Source organism: Siphateles boraxobius, unplaced genomic scaffold (assembly GCF_051911475.1).
Source record: "Siphateles boraxobius isolate OS27281-9 unplaced genomic scaffold, OSU_SipBor_1 53, whole genome shotgun sequence".
Taxonomy (NCBI): domain Eukaryota; kingdom Metazoa; phylum Chordata; class Actinopteri; order Cypriniformes; family Leuciscidae; genus Siphateles; species Siphateles boraxobius.
The window spans coordinates 3,650,405-3,673,931 of NW_027509175.1; the positions used below are offsets into that span (position 1 = coordinate 3,650,405).

The window sequence follows — 23,527 nt, forward strand, 5'->3', positions numbered from 1 at the left end:
GTCAGTAAGAGGCAGGGGAAGATGGATGGAATGTTCAGTTTAAAAATGTCTGTTTGAGCAGCCTGATCTCATGAAAATGTGTGTCTATAGGACGCATTGTGTTTATCATGCAATTTATATGCGAAAATTTGTTTTTATGTGCATACAATACGCAGTTTTTGCGTGAAATACACATGCCCCCCACAACACTAATCCTACCCAAACGTATAATACATACTTAACCCACACCGTTACTAAACGTACCCATGCGTATATCATATGCACATTAAAAAAAAATTGCGCGTATAAGTTGCATGATAAGCACAATGCGTGCTATAGAGACGCATTTAGTGTGATTGGGCAGAAACAAGTGAATGAGGGAAGGACAAATAAGTTGTTGGTGTTATTTATCAATGTCAAAAGTCATAATGCTTTAAGTAGAAAAGTCAATGTTATCAAAAATATTTGAGTTACACGTATATCAGCACTTATGAACAAAATTGAAATTGGTGATATTAATTTAAATTGTGTTAAATTGCCATGATTTCTCACAATATTACTGTTTTTGGATCCAATATGTACTTATAATTCTCCCTTATCGGAATGGGATCCTTTATATTTCGTATTTCAGTCTGTAGTCATTTTGACTGAGTTAATAGAAAAAATTGTGTCCATTTAATCTTGATCAATGGGTCAACATTGCAGACTGCTCAGACAGAGGTCAAGGAGACGAGACTTAAGAAATGGAGCCAGAGAGCAGATCATTGAAACACTATAATGCATGGCACAAGGAATGCAAGTTTACACGTTTCAGCAAGTACCCACAGACACACGCAGATACCGTAGCGCATGTCGCGAAATACAGATGAAGTCATTCCTGTTTACAAGAGAAACTACTGTTTACACTGACACTATTCAATGTATTTGACCATCAAGTTTGTTTGTTTGTTTGCATGTGTTTCCACTTTGTGTTTGTTCGTTCCTGCAATTCCTAAACGGATTACATAAGTGTACCTGGTACACACGTGAATGATTCGGCCTTTTGATACGCACACAAGCTAACTAGAACATTTGGTAACACTTTATTAGTAGACTGTCTGCTTAATATCTACTAACACTTTATTTTGTTGGTCCCCCAACAGATATTCTACTGACTATAAGTAACTCAGCAACTACAAGTCAACTTGTTCTCCTAACCCGAACCCTAACACTTAACCCTAAGCTAACAGTTACTGACCGTCTACTACAGCCTACTAATACTCTAATGACAGTTAGTTGACATGTAGTTGAAAAGTTATTTATAGTTAGTAGAATATCTAAAGTGACTATCGAAATAAAGTGTAACCGAACATTCTTTCTCTTGCGCTTACATCTTTGCTCTTGCTAAGTTAAAGGTATTGTAGGTAGAAATCCACAAAAATACTTTTTGTCCAAATTTGTTTAAACTGTCTTTATATATCAATGCATAATTAAAATGTAAGTACTCTGGAAAAGAAATTATAAAAATCGATATCTGTAGTCCTCTCAGGACTGCAATAAACACAGCTCATTATTCCATTAACTCCCACCCCCTCCCTTCTCGGCTCCTTCCAAAGCCACGCCCCCAAAACAAATGAACGCGCGATCCCGGCCGTTCGCTCAGCTGGAAGAGTCGGACGCGTTTACCAGCTGTACCAGATGTACTGACATCATGTCAGAATCACAAGTAATAAAATAACTAACTTTATCAGTATGAATATAAACAATTAACATGGCTGTTAGTACTCACTATCCAGCTCGCATATCGATACTGGTAAAGTTTAAAATATTTGACTAGCTCGTAACGGAATCAAACTCAATATAAGGCAAAGCTATAAATAGCTTCATTGATACACGTTTGCCGTTACTATCAGTTAAACTGCGATGAAGGTGAATTTTTAAGATTCATAACATAAGATTGTTTACAGATAAACTGAGTAACATACACTCAAACACCTTCTCACAACTGCATTGCAGACCCAAGATAATATAACACACACACACAACATATATTGTATAGCACATACAGATAAAACATAAAGACATAGGTAAACATATGTAGAGCATATAACAACAAACCAAACGTGAAAAAACGGAGCAGGTAGAGTTCACGGTGAAAATAGGAACACAGTTTAGGCAGAGGGTAAAGCTAGGTATAAAAATAGATCCCCTAAACTTTTTAACCTAAAGTTAGATTTGGCGAAATTAAACAAAACAGCTTTCAACTGCAGATAGGCCTATTGCTTATTTATCATCTCAACCCTGGCTCACTAACAGTAACGTTATACCAGTCGACACCAAAGTTACACTGTCATAGCTAAGCCAGTACCGTTAGTTATGCTACGTAACGTTAGGTAGCTATATTAGGTAGCTACGTGTGCTAATGATACATGCTTCATGAAAAAATAAATGCCCTCAAAATGAAAACAGCAAGATTACCTGTCCAGCAGAAATAAAGCCATCATGGAGTCACTTTTCAGCCCCTTGAGATCCCTCAGTAGTCGCCGACGCTGGAAAGCCACGCCGATATTGACTCTCGTATGATTTCTTTATTTATCCAAAGACTTTTTGTTCATAGCCTTTTCAAATACTGTCTTCCTTTTTTTTAACTTGTCTGACTTCGCTGCCTCTACAGTATATGCAGGTAACGTTACTGAGAATTTTGACTGTTCTTTCTCTGCCATAATTGTTATTACTAGCTTCCGTGCCTCTTCAAACGGGTGCGCGCATTTGGGCTCCTCCTGTATCAGCAGAGGTGGTATCCATGGTAGCGAGGGAGAGTGACAGTCGCCCCAGCCAATCATTTCTTTCGTCCCGAATGGAATAATGAGCTGTGTTTATTACAGTCCTGAGAGAACTACAGACACTCGATTTTTATAATTTATTTTCCAGAGTACTTACATTTTAATTATGCATTGATATATAAAGACAGTTTGAAAAAAATTGGAAAAAGTATTTTTGGGGATTTCTACCTACAATACCTTTAAGTTATGACAGAGCACTTCAAGCTAAAAGGCCTTGGCTACACTTGTATGCTGTGTGTGTGTGTTTGTGTGTGTCTGTGTGTGTGTGTGTGTGTGTGTGTGTGTGTGCGTGTGCGTGTGCGTGTGCGTGTGTGTTTGTGTTTGTGTTGTGTGTGTGTGTGTGTGTGTGTGTGTGTGTGTGTGTGTGTGTGTGTGTGTGTGTGTGTGTGTGTGTGTGTGTGTGTGTGTGTGTGTGGTACAGGTATACCCTATGTTATGGGGGCAAAATTTCCCCACAAAGATGACAATATCCAAAGTCCTTGTCCTTGTGGGGAGATCTTTTGTAATTCAATTTTAAAATAATAAAAATATAAAACAGTTATTTTAAATTTGTAAGTGTGTGTATATAAAAAATAAATGTTTTACTGTTTTGTTTTTTTAATCAAATCTTTGGATCAGCTTTGGAGATACTTCTTTCTAAAAGCATTAAAACAATTCTGACCCAGAACTTTTGAAAAGTACCATTATTTATTACCTTTAAAATGAACATTCAGTTTTCTAAGTAATGTATTTTTCTAAGTAATGTTCTTTATTCCAATGAGTAGACGTAAAATGTGAACATTTTTTTGTCTAAATCCATTCCAGCTTGGAGAGTAGTTCTCTTCAAAAATATTACAAATTTTCCCAACCTAAAATATTCCAATATTTTTGTCTGGTTTTGTAACCCCTTTCACTGCAAACTTCATTCATTTGTACCCTTTAAGTTGAATATTTAATCATTCAAAACTCCTTCATATCAAATTTATGTTACCACCTTCCCTAAGTGTTTATGAATAATTTACCTCGTTGCTCTTATTGGAACTGAAAGAAAAGTTTTTGTTTTTTTTAGATGACGGGTTTTCCGTTAAACACTGCTAAACAGCTTATCTGTGGAGAAGGCTTATTTTTCATATCAGTTTTAATAAGTTAAAGTTGGCCTTGGTGAGAATGAGAGGGATACTGGATGGCAAAAGAGCAAAAAAAATCATGTTTTTAGAGAAGGATGTGGAAAATTGAACCTCATTTTTGACCTTAAGCAGGAAATCTGTGTTTTCCGAAATGTTTAAGGTCAAGCATGCTGTATCAGGCATTCTTGGAGTGCAAAACAAGGGCTTTTTCTTGCTCTGTGTGTCAGAGAAAATAGGGGAAAAGCAGACATGACACATAAATGGAATGATATCATTGATATTACACATCACAAAGACCCACTTTGAGATTTTTGTTCATGTAAAGGATTAAAAAGAAAGAGCTATTTCAGTTTAGGGGACACTAGCAGTCATGGAAAACATCTCAGCTGCTTTATGAATATGTTACATCCCCCTTTAGATTAATTTCTATACTATCTGCCATGAGTATTTCCAGCAGTCATTGACTAATAACATTAATTAATCTAAAAAATGCTCTCTATCAGTGGTATGAATATGTGGTACAGGACATCTTACATTTGTGTTTGTGTTTGTCTGTAAGTCTTTGTTTCTCTCTTCCCCTGAGCCAGAACCCTGAATGTTTCGGCCCACTTTCATCTCGTAACTCAAGCTTGTCAAGAGCACAAGACATTTAGTATATTTGGCTTGCAGCGTGGTGTTGATAGCTCATTGGCCCGGCATGGCCAGAACTCAATATATTTGTCTGAGGCCCCTGAGGTCTCAGCATAAGAAATCTATCTGTCTTAAGGGGTTTTCATCTGTCGGAACTGGCGTCATATTTGTATATCAAACAAAGTGAAGTATACAGTCATTTGTTGACTATACATTTATAGGTTTGAAATGGTAGGAGATTAAGAGATGTGCGTGACAAGATCCCCTGTGTTTGAAAGCCTTTATAACTATAAATCATGATGTAAATATGCAAACACGCACAGGCAGAGGGGAGCTGGAAACAGGTGCTGTGTACAGTACACACCCACAAACATGCTTACAGGGATATTGAATATAATAAATGTAATTAAAAAAAAATGTGAATATAAATATCACATAATGAAGTACTTTGCATTATGTGATATTCATAGTAAAAAAATGATTGGATGGATAAGTGTATGATTAAACTTTGCATTGTGTGATAAACATAGTACAGAAAAATAAAAGTGAATTAATGAATAAATTAATTAAGTTTTTATTCATCAAAGTATGGCTTTGTATCTCATAATTTTATCTCACAATTGGAACATTATGTCTCGTAACTGAAACTTTATTTCTTGTAATTGTGACTTTTTCCCCCAATTGCAACTTCAGCTATATTTCACAATGAAACTTATATTTCTTATTGTAAATTAATTCATTTATTTATTTATTGTGTACTTACATTTTTATCCCATAAGTCTATGGGAAAAATAAAAAAATACAAACTAGAAAAAGTTTATATAGTGTAAATATGTAAATGAATATGAATAGGATAACTCAGATGTGATCTTGGATGAATTTGATGAGAAATGTTTTGATTGTAGACTTTAGTATCTTGGCAAATCTGAGCAGTTTGTGAGATAGAGATCTCTTCTGAAACTCGAGTGAGAATCTTTTACTGAGGATCACAAGACGTAAGACAAAGTATCCATTTGATCTCACTTTAATCTTATTGCTGTCTAGGACTAGTCATGTGATTTTGTGTTGCATACAGTATGTATGGATTCCTGGTAGAGTAAAATGTATAAATATAGTATACAAATTATAAACACATTTTTTTTTCAAAGTATAAAAATACATTGTCTATCTGAAAACCGACAAACCATAGTGAACATTTCAGAGGTTTTAGTTTGGATGTACAAGGGCTAAGTATAAATTCTCGATCATCTTTGATTTGTAGCATCCAGGAAGCATCGGTCTTGCTCTTTCTCGGACCACTGTGCCCAGCAGGGTAATGAGCCCCCTCCTCATGTGCCTCTGTATGGCACCCTAATCCTGCACCATAGGTTAGCCTCATTTCTTGTTTTCCCAAAGTGCCGTCTGCTTAATTCAGCATCTTCCATTGTTATTGGAGCCTGGATTATACTGGATTACAGGGATTAGCATCCCGACTTTCTTTCTCTAATCCAAGGAGTCAATTAGGGCCGGAAAAAAGGGGGAAATACCAGCTATTGTGAGGTTAGTGACATTTGGAGGAAATGTACTTCACCCTAAGAAAGATTCTCTCCAGACATGAGACGTTGTTCCTGATTTTGCCTTTTTAAATATGTTGTATTGAATCATCAACCTTTCTAGCCTATAGGGAATGATAATGAACTTTCAAGGCATAGAGAGAGAAGGCTGTCCCCTATTGACCAGTTCCATTCAATTCTAATTTTGATTTGTAGTGTTTTACAGTACGAACTGTTCCAAAGCAACGGATGATACTGCCTTGAAAACCCCCAGTGAACAAGCAAAAAGCAAGCTTGGGATCCGTCATTGTCCGCTTCATGTCCTTCATAATTAGAATTGGTACAAATTGTTTATTCTTTGTATCCTCATTGTCCACTGCTGTACTTTTACTTCCTTTGGGTCTCTAACCGTCATATTGTTCAGACCAGACCACATGATTGTTAAATATTTTTACAGTAGCATGGTAAGACTTTTTTGCTATTGCAATATGGTAATGATGGAAACACAACACTGATTTAATCAGAGTATGAAACTTTTAAGTTTGTATCCTCAAGTTCTCATTGAAATGATTGGACCGTTTCTGTATGCAGCTGGATGTTTTTAGCTTGGATTGTAGCTTGTAATGTCAACCGTGATCTCTGAGTCAAGGATACAGTTTACGCCATGTAACATGCCCTAAGGGACAATTTACATCACTTCCTGCCAAAACGGTTCGCATAAAACATATGGAAGTTATTATGTGGTAAAGAAGAGGGTGTTCTCACTGTGGAGAGGGAGGGGAAAAAAATCGCATAGCGATTTTTTTCCCACGTTTCTCAGTGCATGTGCAGGAATGCCTTCATTAGTTATGGAAAACGTTTGAGGTTCGGGGGGTATAGATAGCATCTGTGTGTCTGCATTCTCTACAAACAGCATGTATATGTATATTTTTTAAGTATAAACTCTAAATAAGGTCCCCTCTGAGACCTGAAACGGAAGCAAAAAGTACCTGGTTTGTGTATACATGCAGATAATATGTTTATAGGTACATTTATCATTACGTTTATCTTTAATAAAAAAAAATAAAAAAAAACATTTGTATCTGTCAAATAAGGTGCAGTAAGAATGGTCATATACAAGTGCACACACATGAACACTCAGACTTTGGGTGGGCCAGTCTGACCCCTACCAGCTGCACATTCTTAACCAGACTAGGGGGCTGGTATATTTTGTACTACACACACACACTGTTTAACATATAATCCCTTGTGAAAAAGAAGTGCACTTAATTGTGTTGAATGGGCACTTGTACTGTACTTAAAATCTTAAAATTATTGTTTTTTTTTAAATTATACTTGCAGATAATATACTATTAATTAATTAAATAAATGCAATTTATGTATATATTTCATGACACACTTTAAAAAGTGCACTTTGGAATAATATTAAATTAAACGTTTTACTTTGAAGTATAATTTAAATCATTGTTTTAATAACCATTTGCCATACTTTAAAGATGTACAATTATTTTGATGTGTTGAATAACATACTAAAGCACATGTAAAGTACTAACTGAAGTGTGTCATTTTATATTGCATTTCAATTTGATGTTTTTATATGTACTAAATTGCAACTAAATTTCATTTTTCACAAGGAATGTCTTTCTAAAATGACATTCTGATTGTTATCCTAATGTGTTTCTTTGGTTTCAAAAGCAGTGCAAGTCTGCTGAATTTAATGTTAGTTGTTGATGAGTAGGCTACCACAAGTTTGACTGTTGGAGTTTTAATTAATAATAATCATTGCATATTTGACTTCAGATATTCCTAGTATAACTGAGTGAATGCTGACATTCAATCCACATAATTTTACACTACCAACTGTTTAAATGTGTTTCTGCTCAATGTGTATCTCATCTCATCTCATCTCATCTCATCTCTCTCTCTCTCTCTCTCTCTCTCTCTCTCTCTCTCTCTCTCTCTCTCTCTCTCTCTCTCTCTCTCTCTCTCTCTCACTCACTCACTCACTCACTCACTCACTCACTCACACACCACACACACACACACACACACACACACACACACACACACACACACACACACACACACGCACGCACTCAGTAAATAAGTACTTGAGTGCTTTGCCCCGTTGTTTTTTCTGTTGGACACCTGATACGACCTCTGATCCCTAATGCCGTGACAACCTGTGCCAAGGGACCTTTCAGGCCAAAAAATGTGACCCAATCCTACCCCATAATGACTGGGGACACATACTTGCACACACGATTGCATACTTAAACACACACACACACACACACACACACACACAAAAAAAAAAAAAAATAACTCTCACTCTCATGACTGAAATGTAACATATGACACTTGTGTACTTGGGTGGTCCAGTGCTGCCAGGCAAGTGTGATGGACCCTGAAGATTTACTACATTGTAAACAACTTTTTCCACACTCAATGTTTTAAAATAAATGTTTTAAGTTCTATATTTTCAGTTCAATCTAAAAAATATATTCAATCTTTTGTTCGATCACTTGTAAAAGTAATAGTACACTTTCAACAGGCCAAATTATATTAATTTCAGTAAGACCACAAGTGTGGGAGATAGTAACAGTGATGCTTGTCTGTTTTGCTGTTCTTTCTATTATTAATTAATTTCATTTATCACACTTCCTCTACATCTTCTTTTGTCCTGAGCTCATTTTAACCATCTTCCCACTCGTATGAGGGTGGTGGGTGGTGTGTTTGGGATAGCACATGATAACAGTGCTCTGACTCAAATGTAGTTATTCTGAGTATGCCAGAAGTTCTCTGAAGTATTAATAGTATTTCACTGTCGGTGGCCTTGAGTTGATTCTGTGAATTTGAGAAAACAACAGGCCCACACATAGAGGAATGTAGAGTGTGTTGCTGTGGTGGTCACAGTCACACTATGATAATATGGCTAACTCTCTATACTAGATCATGTTTCATAGTATTTGCAGACTCATAATTTCACATTATGGTTGCGAAACCTGAGTTGAAAGTTTGTGGACTATTTAATGCAGAACCATCATCGTTTTTTTATACGGATTATGTCTGTTTATTTTTATCTGTGTGATTCAGATAAACCATTTTCAGGTATGTGTGAGTAACCCCATGTGTGTATTGGTATCAGTGTTTTTGTGTGTGTGTTCCCTAGACAGATTGGTTGCAAGACAATTCTTTATCCAGACCTCAGTATCAGAACCATCAACAAGGAATGGAATGCAATGGGTGGATTGGTCCTCAGCTATGGAAAAATTGCATTGTCGGGTAGAATATCTTTTAAGGAGAGGAAAAGTCTTTAGTCTACTGAGCATTTCAGAAATTAGGGTTAATAAAAGTGAAGTGTGCAGTTTTAAGTTAAAATACTGTCTCTTATGCCAGCTTAATGCATAAAAATGGTGCATTCACAGTTCACACCGTAACAATTCTGAACTGTAAAAAGCCTTCACGTGCTTTTACTACTTGTAATTACAAAATGTAAACTCTTTGAGAGCTACGACTTGTACCACGTGGCCGCTGTTCCACCTGACTACTGCAGTTCCCTATCAGTTGGTCACTTTCGGTGTACGTAGTGACCGACAAATAGGAATCTCGCTAGAGGGGCCAATCTACTTTAAATGAAACTAAACTAGCCAATGCACATTGGCGTGCAATCATTTGCATCAGCTGTTCAGTCAAGCAGCACAGGTATATAAAGAGCAGAAGGTGCGATTGCACTTTAGCTTTATGCTTCGGAGCCGAGAACTTCGATGCTGTGTTCTCTACAACAGAGTGTTTTCAAGACGAGCGAGCTCTCAACGTGACCTCTCCAGGCTGGTGCGGGCGATACAGAGCGGCAGCATGATCGATTTCTCTCTGTCTCTTTCTCTGTCTTTTTTGTTTTCTGCAAGAGCAAAAACAAAAAAGCTGTTTTTACAGCTGGTAAGATTGCCAGCAAGAGAGACAGAGCAGGACAGGTGCACATTCAAGTCTGTGTTCGCTGTGACCATTCCCCTGCGTGCTTCAGCACCAAGGAGAGCAGTTCCTAAAAGAGCTTACGCGGGTAGAGCATGTCTTTTTAAAGATGTCACTCTACCTGTGTGTTTCTGAATGCGGTCGTTACCTGGGAACACGGGATGGTCACTAGCAACTCTCGTTCCTGCAAAGCGACGGAGTCCCTTTGCCTCTGCCACGATCTAGCCCTCTTCCGAGGGTTACTTCAGGCGGTAGTGCAGGTGACCTGAGAATCACGGTGAGTGCACTTCCTTCGGGGAACCAACCTCCTAGGAACCCTCATCCCTCCCACACTCCGCAGCCACTAGAGCCGCTAACATAGGTGTGTACCAGTCATTTCCTTCTGCGCTCCCCATGAGGAACAGATGCCGCTGCATCGGAGGGTGGGTCAGACTTCTCTGCGGATGATGATTCGGCATTGCTGCCCCCTTCACCTTTTGCTGCCAAAAACTGTTCCGGTGGCTCCTCCTCCCTCACCATCCTTGATGGCGACTAAGGATTACACGTGTATCCCACCAGTAGAGCAGGCCGTTGCTATGCAACTGTGCCCTTACTGGACTTGGCGTGGAGAACCATGCCTCCCTTCCCAGACCTGTAAGGACTTGTTGGACAAGTTTGAGAACACATCCAAACCACCTCCTGCCCCGTGGACCCAGGTAAGTGTTGCACAGCACACTTATACCCCTTTTCCACCAAGGCAGTGCTGGTGATGGTTCGGAGCCAGAGCCTAGTTTCAAATCGGTTCTTTGCTTTTCCACACAAATAAATCTGGCTCTTGGCCAAGAAAACAGGTTCCAAATCAGCACCAACTTTGCGCTGGTCTAGAGATAAGAACCGGTTACGTCAGGTGCTGGGGGCGGGGTTATCGTAACGTTCGAAAACAAAAACTTTGGGACGCCATTTTTAAAACACGGGTCAGCTGTTAACATTAGCTTTAAAATCATCCGCTGGATGCTTTATTAGTCTTTCTACATGGGTTTAGTTAGTGATCGGGCTATAATTAGACCACGTCGGCTATGTAATCGCTGACAACCGGGATAATTTCATAGTGGTTGTTGTAAACCGGGACATTTTAGCGTCCTGACGCGACAGTTTTTTCTCTGGACTATGGACACGTAACGCAAAATCCCTATGTTAAACACACAACATTCATTTCATAGCTTATAATTCCCTTTATGAGCAAGAGTATATGTAGTTCTCCATTGCTGTAATGACGCGTTCATTCTCATGACGCGTTGCTAGGACAACGGAGGTAGCCCTACTCTGGCTCTACAGTCTGTGGAAAATCGAGATTAGTTTACAGCGATCGGCCTGAAGGACTCATCCTCGACACAGGCTGTTTCTGCGCTTTGAGTTCGAGGGTCTAGCATATCAGTACAAGGTCATGCCCTTCGGGCTGTCCCTATCTCCCTGTTTCTTCATGAAAGTCATGGAGGGGGCCATGAGAGAACAGCATCCTCAACTATCGCATCCTCAACTATCTTGACGACTGGCTCATACTAGCTCACTCTCGAGATCAGTTATGCGAACACAGGGACCTTCTTCAGGTAAACTGGAGATATGCAAATATGCTGTATGCACCTCTACAAATATGGTTTTCCCCCAGTTAGGGTGAGGAGCAGGTCCTTCTGGTGGCTCCCCTATTGGTCCACCCGGACCTGGTCCCCAGAACTCATGCTCCTCGTGACAGTCCCTCCCTGGGAATTCCTCTGGGGAAGTACCTTCTTATACAGAGACTGGGCACCCTATGGCACCCGCGTCCGGCTTACCAATCACAAGGCGTTTAATGCTCACTCCACGAGAGGCGTTGCATCCTCCTGGGCGCTGGCACATGGCTCCTCACCTACAGATATCTGTAGAGCTGCGGGTTGGGTGACACCTAACACTTTCGCTAGATATTATAGCGTATGTGTAGAGCCGGTCTCCTCCCGTGTTCTCACCCTAAACGGGTAGAAGCACTGAGAGGCCCGGCTCTATTGCTCCAGAGTGAAAAACCTGTTGAGTCTTTCAACACCCTCGCCCGGCAACACACCGGCTGCTTCTCAACGGAAGCCTGTGTCTTTCCCTTGGGCTAAGTCACCCAGTATTTCATATGCAGTACAACCTTCGGGTTAGTCCATATGTATATCGCCACATAACTCCGGGGAAGAATGTTGGTTCCGCAGCGTTCTCCTTCCTAACAGAAAGGGCACGCTTTCCCAGTGTTATCCAATAATCTCACTGTATGGGTTATCATGGAACAACAGTGACAGATATACTCTGTGTAAGCCCTCTCCGATCGTCCTTCCAGGCAAGAAAGGGCACGAGGCTGGATGGTCTCAGCAGCTGTGGCGGTTTGTTAGGGATTCCTATTTGTCGGCCACAACGTACATGGAGAGTGATGAGTGAGAGTGAGAGTGAGAGTGAGAGTAACCCTCGTTCACTGAAGGAGGGAATGGAGATGTACGTCCCGTCGCCACATCTGCTGCGACCAGCTGGCTCATCGCCTCGGCTCCTCAGCAAAAAACTGAAGTGCAATTGCACCTGCTGCTCCTTATATACCCGCGCTGCGGAACAGCTGATGCAAATGATTGCACGTCAGTGTGCATAGGCTTGTGTAGTTTCACTCAAAGTAGATTGGCCTCTCTAGCGAGATTCCTATTCGTCGGTCACGACATATGTCGTTCTCCCCTTCAGGGAATGAGTTTTACCATAGCGATTCAAAAGCATACAGAGCTTTATTTATGGTAAGTACAACATGGTGTGAACACAGCCAAAGCTATAAGTTAGCCAAATCCTGACCAGTCAAATTTCAACACTGGCCCCTTTCACACAGCCATCCCGGTAAATCACCGTACAATTAACAGAAAGACTTTACCAGTAAATACACAAATATGCTGTTCTTCACACAAGCAACAGTGTTCGGTTTTTTTTACCAGTAAGAGACCATTCACACAAATACTGGTAAATTCTGTGATGACAGGAATAAGGGATGATCAAACAATAAAGACTATGGGCCCAATTTTAACGATCTGAAACGCAAGTGTCAAAGCGCAAAGCGCAAGTAACTTTGTGGGCGGATCCCGGCGCTGTTGCTATTTTCCCGGTGGGATAAATGCCTCTTGCGCCTGGCGCAAATCTAAAAGGGGTTGGTCTGAAGTAGCTTCATTATTCATAGGTGTGGTTTGGGCGTAACGGGAAACAAACCAATAAGAGCTTTATATCACATTCCCTTTAAGAGCATGATGAACGAGGTACGCTTGTTCCATGGCGCAATACTATTATAACGGCGCATTTACCAGGCGCGCTTCAGAATCGGTTCACAGCCGAGAAGATCGATGTTCTCGGCAGGGCCGTAAAAGAAAGAGAAGTGACATTGGGGATGGGACAAACCCACCCAAATTAGCTTCGGTTAAACATGCATATAATAATTTGGCTAAATGTGTAAGCTTTATGACTATTTTCCCCATCGTCATGGACACAACAATGATTTCCCTCGTGTTTTAATATTTTTCCTTATAATAATGTATAATTTGCAAAAAGTTAAATGCATCTGTGTAGATGAGAGAATCATCTACAGTGTATGCGCGTTGTTCACACTCTGTATTATGGCCAAGCATGCGCGCTTAAAATAGCATCTGAATGTACGCGCAACGCGCCACTGACTTTAGACTAGGTTTTTTCTGGTCAGTGGCGCAATTGTTCTATAGAACAGCAAAATAGCATGAGGGAAAGTTTTTGCCGGAACACACCTCCTCTTTGCGCTGAACCGCCCCGGGGAGCCCAAGTGTATTTCTTGGTTAACCGACGTGTGTCTGTGGAGGGAAAAGTCCGCTTTGCGCGGGTGCAAAATAGGAATGATACATGCGTCAGTGTACAAAGTAATTTGCGCCGGGTGCAAGATAGGGCCCTATATGTGTGAAACGGGCTAACGACTCAACCAATGGTGAGAGTTTAAGTCGGGACTATCAGTTTGTCCAACCAACCTTAAAAAATGAATTACTTCAAGCCAGAAAATTACTGCATTTCTGCAAAGGAATTATTTTTTGGCAATTCCATTGGGTGCCACTAGAGGCACATATATTACACACTTCACCTTTAAACATTTGTTTGTCATTCACACCAAAAATCCTGTAAGAGTGTTTCCATATCTCTTTATAGTCATGCACATGTTTTGCAATGATAGTAACAGGGGCATATATGATACTAACATGAAAACTAAGGCAGATATGTGATTTTAGAATGTCTTAGGTACACTATGTCCATTAAGATCACAATCATACCTTAGAAAACACTCTCTGATAAGCCACTCGCACCCCTCACATACATGTATATAATACACAGCATGCATCTGGCTTCATGAGGGGAGGATGGGTGGACGCAATGATGAGGGTATGTTAACAAAAGAGAAAGAATGTGGAAACAAAAAACAAAGGTAGATCAAATAAGACAATGTGATAACAGAGGGCAATAAAGGAATTGAGGAGAGAGATAGAACATGAAAGAAGACAGAAGTAAGAGATAGATAAAGAAGAAGAATATGGTCTGATGTTTTGAGGAGAAAGCTACATTCTTCATATAACAGGATGCATCACTCTTTCGAGGCAGATGATGGAGGTGTTTCTGTCAGTATGATCTGTTCCAGGGACATTGGGATTACACAAGGTCAAAGATCAGTGGACAGAGCAGGAGTTCTGTAGATGAAGGTCACCCGGAGACTGAGACCCCGACATTCCTTTGGAACCACAGAGATTCCTGTTCTGTCTGACTTAAAAAGTCAACACAAATGAATAATGAACAATAACTAACAAAGGAACAGTTATTAATAGCCATTGCTCTTTTGGGAAAGAGTCATTTAGAGGCCCCATTAAATCAAAATTAGATTTGTATGGCTTTTTGTCCATGTCTTTTAGCTTTGGGGTCATCTATATACTAGTGTCAGTGTTATTTTATTAGTATTGCGTATTAAAGTGTAGTATAATTCATTAGTATTGTCGTATTTATTAATAACTTGAATTAGATATAATTTAAATATAATATTAAATATAATTTAATAAATAAATAAATTTAATTTAAATTTTTCATTTTAGTTTACATTTTAGTAATTGTGTTTGTACTTGTCATTTTCTTTAGTTTTTGTGTTTTAGTACTTCAGCTTAAACTTATTTCAGTCATTTGTAATTTATAATTAGTTTTTTCATCTAATATTTATATTTTATTTTAAAAATAATAAAAAGTAAGTTTTAGCTATCAATTACAATGCTGTATTTTAAATACAATTTATTTAAATACAATGCATGCCCCTAAACATGCATTTTTTTTAAGCATATACATGTAAAATCTCTCATTTATAGGAAAACAGACCGAAAGTATTGATGACTCATCCTCATCCATGTGTCGAATCAGATGCTCTCAGCAATGGAAATGTCCAAACACAAACTACCACCTGCATCTGACTAGCATGACAAGCATGGAAAACGTCTCAGGTTACGTATGTAACCCTGGTTCCCTGATAGGGAACGAGACGCTGCGTTGAGATGCGGTGGGAACGCTCTGCGTGATTGTGTCGTGAAGCACGTGTATAATCAGTCCAATGGAAGAGCGAGACGTCATAGGCGGGTGACGTCATCGACCAGGAAACTATAAAACAACCCTGAAATTAGACCGCAACAGCTTCTTAAAGGCCTGAAGCAAGTCGATCAGGGCATGCAGGAAGTACGGCAAATAAACGCAGAGCTTCTCGTTCCCTATCAGGGAGCCAGGGTTACATATGTAACCTGAGACGTTTGCTTTCAAGGGAACTCGAGCTGCGTTGAGACGCCATACCCACTACGCCATAAAGACAAATGCCCGTTCTGTGTGAAGTCCTTGCGAACAGTAGAAGCAAGCAACAAATTGTTCTGATAAACGCCACTGAGCAGCTCTGTGGACATACGCATCCAAAGCCTGGACAGGGCATAACAGATTTAAGATTTTCCTGATCTGGGGTATTAAAGGTGGAGGACAGAAGGCTTGGCCTCATGTACCACGGAGAAGACGAAATTAAGGATTCTCTCCTCAGAGATAACCTAGCAAAGAAACATTCATTACAGAAATCAAGTACTGTACCAACAGGGCAGAAACAAGATTCAGAAGGCGTTCTCTGCACCAGGTAGAGAACAGCATATTTAGTCTTCTCGTGGAGGGAGCTCTAGACTGGAGTATGGTCTCCACGACCTCGGTCGAGATACCTGAGTCTATGAGCTGGGCCCCCTCAGAGGCCGAGCCCACAGTATCCACAACTCCAGAGCTCCCAGGAGCAAAGATATCGGGAAAAGCGTATAGGTGTAGCGGCAACCACACCTATTACATCACATCCAGTCCAAGCGGAGCTGGATGCGTGAGGGAGAACCACAAGGGCAATGCATTGTACAAGCGATGCGAAAGGTCGACTTGTAGTTTGACCGAAGTTCTCCCTAAGAAGCTCCACCACCTAGGGCTGAACTCTCCATTCCCCGGGCCACAGCCCCTGCCTCAACAGGATATCTGCTCTGATATACGAGACCATCAGTGTGTTGTCCGGACCCTTCGCCGAGCAACCACTCATGATTGCCCCCGACTTGTGAGGGAAGCATCCGTCGATAGCATTATGCGTCGACAAGAAGCCCCCAACACTGGGCCTGGGCGAGGAACCAAGGTTCTTCCACATGACTGAGGCACAAAGGCATAGCCGCGTGACCTTGATCATACGAAAACTGATTTCCCCTCGGAGAAAACCCCTTGGTCCTGAGCCACCACTGCAGGGGTCTCATGTACAGAAGGCCAAAAGTAACTACGTTGGACGCAACTGCCATGAGCCCCAACCAAAGACCTTTCACCAAGCGGCCACTCATGACCGCCCCCCATCCTGTGGGGGAAGCATCCGTCGATAGCATGACGCGTCGACAAGAAGCCCCCAGCACTGGGCCCTGGGCGAGGAACCAAGGTTTCTTCCACATGACCGAGGCAAGAAGGCATAGCAGCGTGACCTTGATCATGCGAAAACGTATTTCCCCTCGGAGAAAACCCCTTGGTCCCGAGCCACCACTGCAGGGGTCTCATGTACAGAAGGCCAAAAGTAACTATGTTGGACGCAACTACCATGAGCCCCAACAGTCTCAGAGACTGTTTTGCAGTGAGTGATTGACCTAGTTTTACATTCTTTACGGCTGTGAGAATCGCAAAAATACGAGCAGGAGACAGACGTGCTTGCATTGTTATCGAATCCCATAATATACCTAGAAAAGTGGTCCTCTGAGCTGGGAGGAGTACACTCTTTTTGGTGTTGAGCCGCAACCCCAACCTCCTTATGTAGGACAGAACAACATCTCGATGTTGAACTGCCAAAAGCTCGGACTCGAATCGTCGATATAATTTAATACGCGAATGCCCTGGAATCTCAGAGGAGCCAGGGCTGCATCCACTCATATTTTATAAGGTGCTGGGTGATAACCTAGGCCGAATGGAAGAACCCGATACTGGTATGCTTCGCCCCTGAAAGCAAACCCCAGGAACCTCCTTTGATGAGGATGGATAGATAAGTAAGCGTCCTTTAAGTCTATTGTGACAAACCAGTCCTCAGATTGAGTCTGTGACACAATCATATTTAGCGTAAGCATACTTTGAACTTAAGATTCTGAAACCTGCTGTTTAATTGACGCAGTTCTAGAGTAGGACGCAACCCCTCATCCTCTTTTGGAACAATGAAGTAATGGCAGTAAAACCCTGACTGTCTGCTGGTAGGAGGAACCCCTTCTACAGCTCCTTTTGCAGAAGTTTCAGTACTTCCTGCTCCATAACCAAAGCCTGCTCGGGTTCCACCACAGTGGGGAGGACCCCTAGAAATCTGGGCGGACAAGAACCGAATTCTGAACCCTTTTCTATAGTGTGCAGGACCCACCGATAAATATGTGGCAGTAGTTTCCACGCTGCCAGAAATTCTACTAGGGGAACCAGTCTCTCAAGACTGGCTTCTGGATTTGGTTGAACAGTCACTACGGTGCCCTGAAGCGGCGAACCGGCAGGGAACAATCGAACTGACCGTTCTACGACCCTCCTCGGAGGATTGTATGGGGACGCTGACACCTCGGTGCCCTGAACGGCGAACCGGCAGGGAACAACCGAACTGGCAGCGCTGCGACCCTCCTCAGAGAGTCGCACCCCAGAGGGCGCCGAGTAGAAACAATTTCTCAAAACCGTCCCTGCCCTGGAGGAGCCCTCAGAAGCCTGATAGCCTCGTTTTTTTTTTTCGTTTTTTACGACAGGACTTCCTGTCTAAGCTTTATTAGAGATGACGACAGTCCTCAGATCTTGCCTACCTCTAAATAACTTAGTTCCTACGACCCTCCTCGGAGGATCGTATGGGGACGCTGACACCTCGGCTCGGTGCCCTGAACGGTGAACCAGCAGGGAACAACCGAACTGGCAGCGCTGTGACCCTCTTCAGAGAGTCGCACCCCAGAGGGCGCAGGGGAGAAACAATTTCTCAAAACCATCCCTACCCCGGAGGGGACCACCCTTTAGAAGCCTGATAGCCTCGGCGTCAGGGCTTCCTATTTGTCCAAGCTTTTTTAGAGATAAAATAGTCCTCAGATCTTGCATATCTCTAACTGGCTAGACTGCTATCGCCACCCAAGTCCCCCTCGATTGTGGAGGAGCCCAAATGGCGATGCTCGTTTTGCACTCTGTGCTGTGAGGAGCTTAGTAGACCGAGACTGCTCCGCCCAGCAGTCTCAGGAACATTAGATTGGTGAGGAAGAAACCTCTGGAACGCCGCTGAATGGTTTATTTCTTAGTTTTTTGAAAGCGGAGCGTCCAGAAGAACAGACAAAATTTTATCTTATTTTTCTTTATTTTTAAATCAGAAAAACTTATATATATCACTCCGTGGCCACCAGCAGGAAAACAACCGAACTGCCCGTGCTGCGACCCTCCTCAGACAGTCGCCCCCCAGAGGACGCAGAGGAGAAACGATTTCTCGAAACCGTCCCTCCCCAGTATAGTTTATCTGTTTTTGCACGATGCAATTCTCAAATAGCGTCAGTACTGACAACCTCACATTCATCCATGTCTTTATAATTTACCCATCAGCGCTGCCTAATAAATTTTTCTTTATTTATTTAAGATGGCTGGTGGGTAACGTCGGGGTTAAAAATGATGACGCCGACTCGAGAGAGAGAAAGCTAGCAAGCGTCTCTTTAACCCGAGGCACTGTCATACCATGATACTTAATACCCATAGCATTACTATAGTTAGACGTTTGGGCATTAAACACATAAAATAGAAACCGGCTTATTCCACGATCTCGACACCTCAGTGTGGTCTGGAGATAGGGAAAAAACGGCAGTCCCCGACGAGGAAGCTGAGATACAGAGTTTTTCTGTTTTTAGATATATTTCATCTAATAAACTCTTTTTATTTTCACTCTCATAATGTTCAGCTGGCCAGAAAATATTTAACTAGCAACAGCACTAGATAAACCTCCTTTTAAAACTCCTCTTTATTCAACAGAGTTATGAGCTGACTTATTTATTAATTTATTGAAAACTCAAACATCTGCCTTTTTCTTAATATTTTTATTTGTTTTGTTCTCTTTTTCTAAACAAAACACTAACGATACCAATTCCTCGGAACTGGAAATCGCCAGCACTGGATCTGGCAGGTGAAAGCTGAGATAGGACGGGGCCCGTCCCAACCCCCGCTGTCAGATCCGTTTGCGAACCCCAAAATGCAAGTCGCTGCTGTGCATCGGCAACAGCGGGACCCACGCGGGGAGCGCGAACAGAACCGTCCTCCTCGAAGAACGCCCGGCGGGAGCGGAGCGTCCTCACGGACAGCTTCTCGCAATGCTCACAGTCAGCCCACTCGAGAACTGATTGTGATATGCTCCACTCCCAAATAGTAACAAAAAGCTGATGTGTGTGTCCCCACCCGTGATATAACGTGGGCAGGGAACAACACAAAGCTGCTTGGTCTCTTTTGCCATAATATATATATATATATATATATATATATATATATATATATATATATATATATATATATATGCAACTTGACAGACAACAATAAATATGACAAGGACAGAATACACAGATCGCTTGCTGAAGGCACAGAAGGTGTCGCGGTCTGATTTCAGGGTTGCTTTATAGTTTCCTGGTCGATGACGTCACCCGCCTATGACGTCTCGATCTTCCATTGGACTGATTATACACGTGCTTCACGACGCAATCACGCAGAGCGTTCCCACCGCGTCTCAACGCAGCTCGAGTTCCCTTGAAAGGGAACCATGGCTTATTGTGACAAAACTAAAGCCCTTCAATATGTCCCACCAAAACTTTCTGTTTAAACACAGGTAGAGCCTTTGCAATGTCATTAATCAAATCCACAAATGTGATACATTTGGAAGGTATATTATTGCCTTTGCAAAGCAGTTTAATAATTTTTCCAGGCAAAATGCTGTGGTTAAAATAATCACTTAGACACACTTTTTTGGTATTTTTCATTTGTGTTCTCCACTGAGACGTGCCGACATGGTAAAACTATGCAGCGGTTTCTTTTTTTCTCATACCCTCCTTGTTGAAAAACAAACTTTTATCAGCATTATCATTAAGTACACACATGATCTAACAAATTATGGATAATCACATTCAGTCATATGAAGATAAAACAGACTATCAGGCATTTTAGAGTATATGTAAGCATAAATCTCTCTCTCTCTCTCTCTCTCTCTCTCTCTCTCTCTCTCTCTCTCTCTCTCTCTCTCTCTCTCTCTCTCTCTCTCTCTCTCTCTGTGTGTGTGTGTGTGTGTGTGTGTGTGTGTGTGTGTGTGTGTGTGTGTGTGGTATCTTGTATCTGGTTCATAAGGAGGAGGGGGTTTTCAAGGTTGAAGAGGCTACACAAATGGCCTTATTTCTTGGCCAGCTGCACTTGGTGGGCATAAACACATACACAAATACACACATTGTTTTACTCACAGGGGGACAGGTGGTAGGCTAGTTTATACTGGCTTGGTTTGAAATGTAAACTATGTTTACAGAGTTAAATTGGAAACTGAACTGTTGTATTGGTCCTTCCTGGATCCCGATGAAAAGTGAAATATGAATTCATAAAACATTATCTGAACTCCAAATTTTCACTAATTTTAAATCTAAGCTGACCTTCAGACATAATAAAAAATGTATTTTAGGGATTCAAAGTGATAGTTCGCCCAAAAATGAAAATCAAAAGAAGATATGTTGATGAATGTCGGAAGCCAAACAGATAATTTCCCATTTGCCATTGACCTGTTATGGTATTTTTGTTTTTCATACTATGGAAGTCAATGGGGCCCATCAACTGTTTGGTTACCCTTCTTCAAAATCTCTTCTTTTGTGTTCAGCCAGGAAAAAAAAAGAAAGAAATTCATAAAGGTTTGGAATAACTTGAGTGAGTAAATTATTTTTGGGTGAACTATTTTTAATTTTATTGTATTTCCTTGTCATTCATTTTTTCTTTATTTACTTTCTTTCAGACCTCTGCTGTACTTTCTGAGAAAGACAGAGCAGGTAAGTCCACATCATCTCAAGTTTTATTATCATAGCCTTTATTAAGTTGTAGAAGCGATGAAAATTTTATACAGAATGGAAAGCAAAACTGTATGTTAAAAAAAGAGAAAGAATATGATATTATATCATAATGTTTCCAATATTGGGATAGGGATATTCAGTTAATGTTTTCAATACTTATTTCGCACCAATTTATCAAAGTGAAAAATCATATTAAAGTTATGAAAATCGTTTAGCAGATTTTGTAAATCCGAGTCAAGTTAAGAAATACAACCTTTCCCGCCAAAGGATGTCAACTGGTAGCACTGGATCTGTCTAAAGCACTAGCAGATGTTATTCAGTCAGACTATCAGAACAGAGACCTGTAGATGTGTCTGGAAATGATTAAAGATTATTACAAGATTGATATATATCTAGAACAAACCTCTTTGTTCCTTTTTGGATGCATGACCATTTGCTGGCTTAAAGAGATGCTTTGTTGGGGCAAGGCATTTCGATTGTCTCACCCTCAGGCTAAGGACAAATGTAGCATACTAGCTATTACCGTAACAGATTGCTGTTAGCCATTTTCTGCTGCTCATGTGGTCATTTGATGTTCACTGACTACCATATATCAACTGTTATACTTGTACATCTGTCATTTGTTGTGTACTTTTTGTTAACTAAAAGTTGTTTCAGTTACATCAATGCTGCTATGCTCTTCACCAAACACACCATAATCTAACGTTGAGACTTTCAATTGTCATGTTAAATGTAATAGCATCTAACTAGATAGATAGATAGATAGATAGATAGATAGATAGATAGATAGATAGATAGATAGATAGATAGATAGATAGATAGATAGATAGATAGATAGATAGATAGATAGATAGATAGATACATTTTTATTATGATCAACAATTAAAAAAAAAAAGAATAAGTTAGTGCACATGTATTTGTTTACCAAGGAGACAGTAGAGTCAATGTGCTCTAGGGATACAATGTTTGAAGAAAACAATATACAAGTTGAAAGCTGAAAATCATTTACCATTTACAATAAAGCTTTAATGTTATGAAATTTTCCAAAAAGTATGAAAATATTATTTAACTGTTTATATTTAGGATAGGCCTACCTTAAATGATAGCCGAAAGCAGAGCACTTTGTGCAATAAATAAATATAAAAATAAATAAATCCATGTGTACATACATACATAAATAAATAAACAAATACATGAATACACACACATACATAGATACATAATTGAGATGTGGTTCAAAAGACACTGTGGTGAAAATGACTTTCAGAAATCTCCAGTGATGCATGTATATCCAAAGGTAGGTGAAGTGTGGGTGGGAAACTTCTGGTCAATCAAGTTGACCAGACACCAGACGAGCCATAAGAGATCATTCTGCTTTTACCCCTGCGTCTCCCTGGAATCAATACCAGAAAGCAACAGGAGCTGGAGACTGTCTGTCTCCATCATCTACTTACTTATAGTGGTGTGCAATGGAGACAAAGGGATGAAAAGACATTGCATCATGCATTCCCAGGGTCTGGCAGATTTAGGTGGTGTAGATATTATTGATATCACTAGCAAGCTCTGAATTTTGAGAGATCCAGAATTTGTGTGTTGGCTATTTTGCGTTATGTAATGACCCCCTGTGGCTCTACGGCTTGGTATTCTGGTGTGTGATGGATGATAAAATGCAGGCCAGATTTTAGCACAATGGCCCCCTGTTTCAAAGCACATCAAAGCTTCTCTTTATCAGGCCAGGAATGTGGGGTGCACAGCCTGGTTACATCACGCAAACCTTGCCCCAAGATGAAGAGCATTCATGGTTAATTTCCGGGTTGTTATGGCGATGACTTTTGGGTCACAACACTGGAGCAAACAGTATTTATGTTGTGCAAGGAAAGTGATGC

At 40.7% G+C, this 23,527-nt stretch overlaps 1 protein-coding gene across 3 annotated transcripts in view; it reads left to right on the forward strand.

Annotated features, from left to right (window-relative positions):
• Positions 1-23,527, forward strand: part of dlc1 (DLC1 Rho GTPase activating protein) — a 140,453-nt gene that overhangs the window by 31,197 nt on the left and 85,729 nt on the right. For all 3 annotated transcript variants that reach the window (XM_077205028.1, XM_077205029.1, XM_077205030.1), the window contains one exon: positions 21,587-21,620. In XM_077205028.1, coding sequence (XP_077061143.1) covers positions 21,587-21,620 — 34 coding nt within the window. The remainder of the gene's footprint in view (positions 1-21,586; positions 21,621-23,527) is intronic.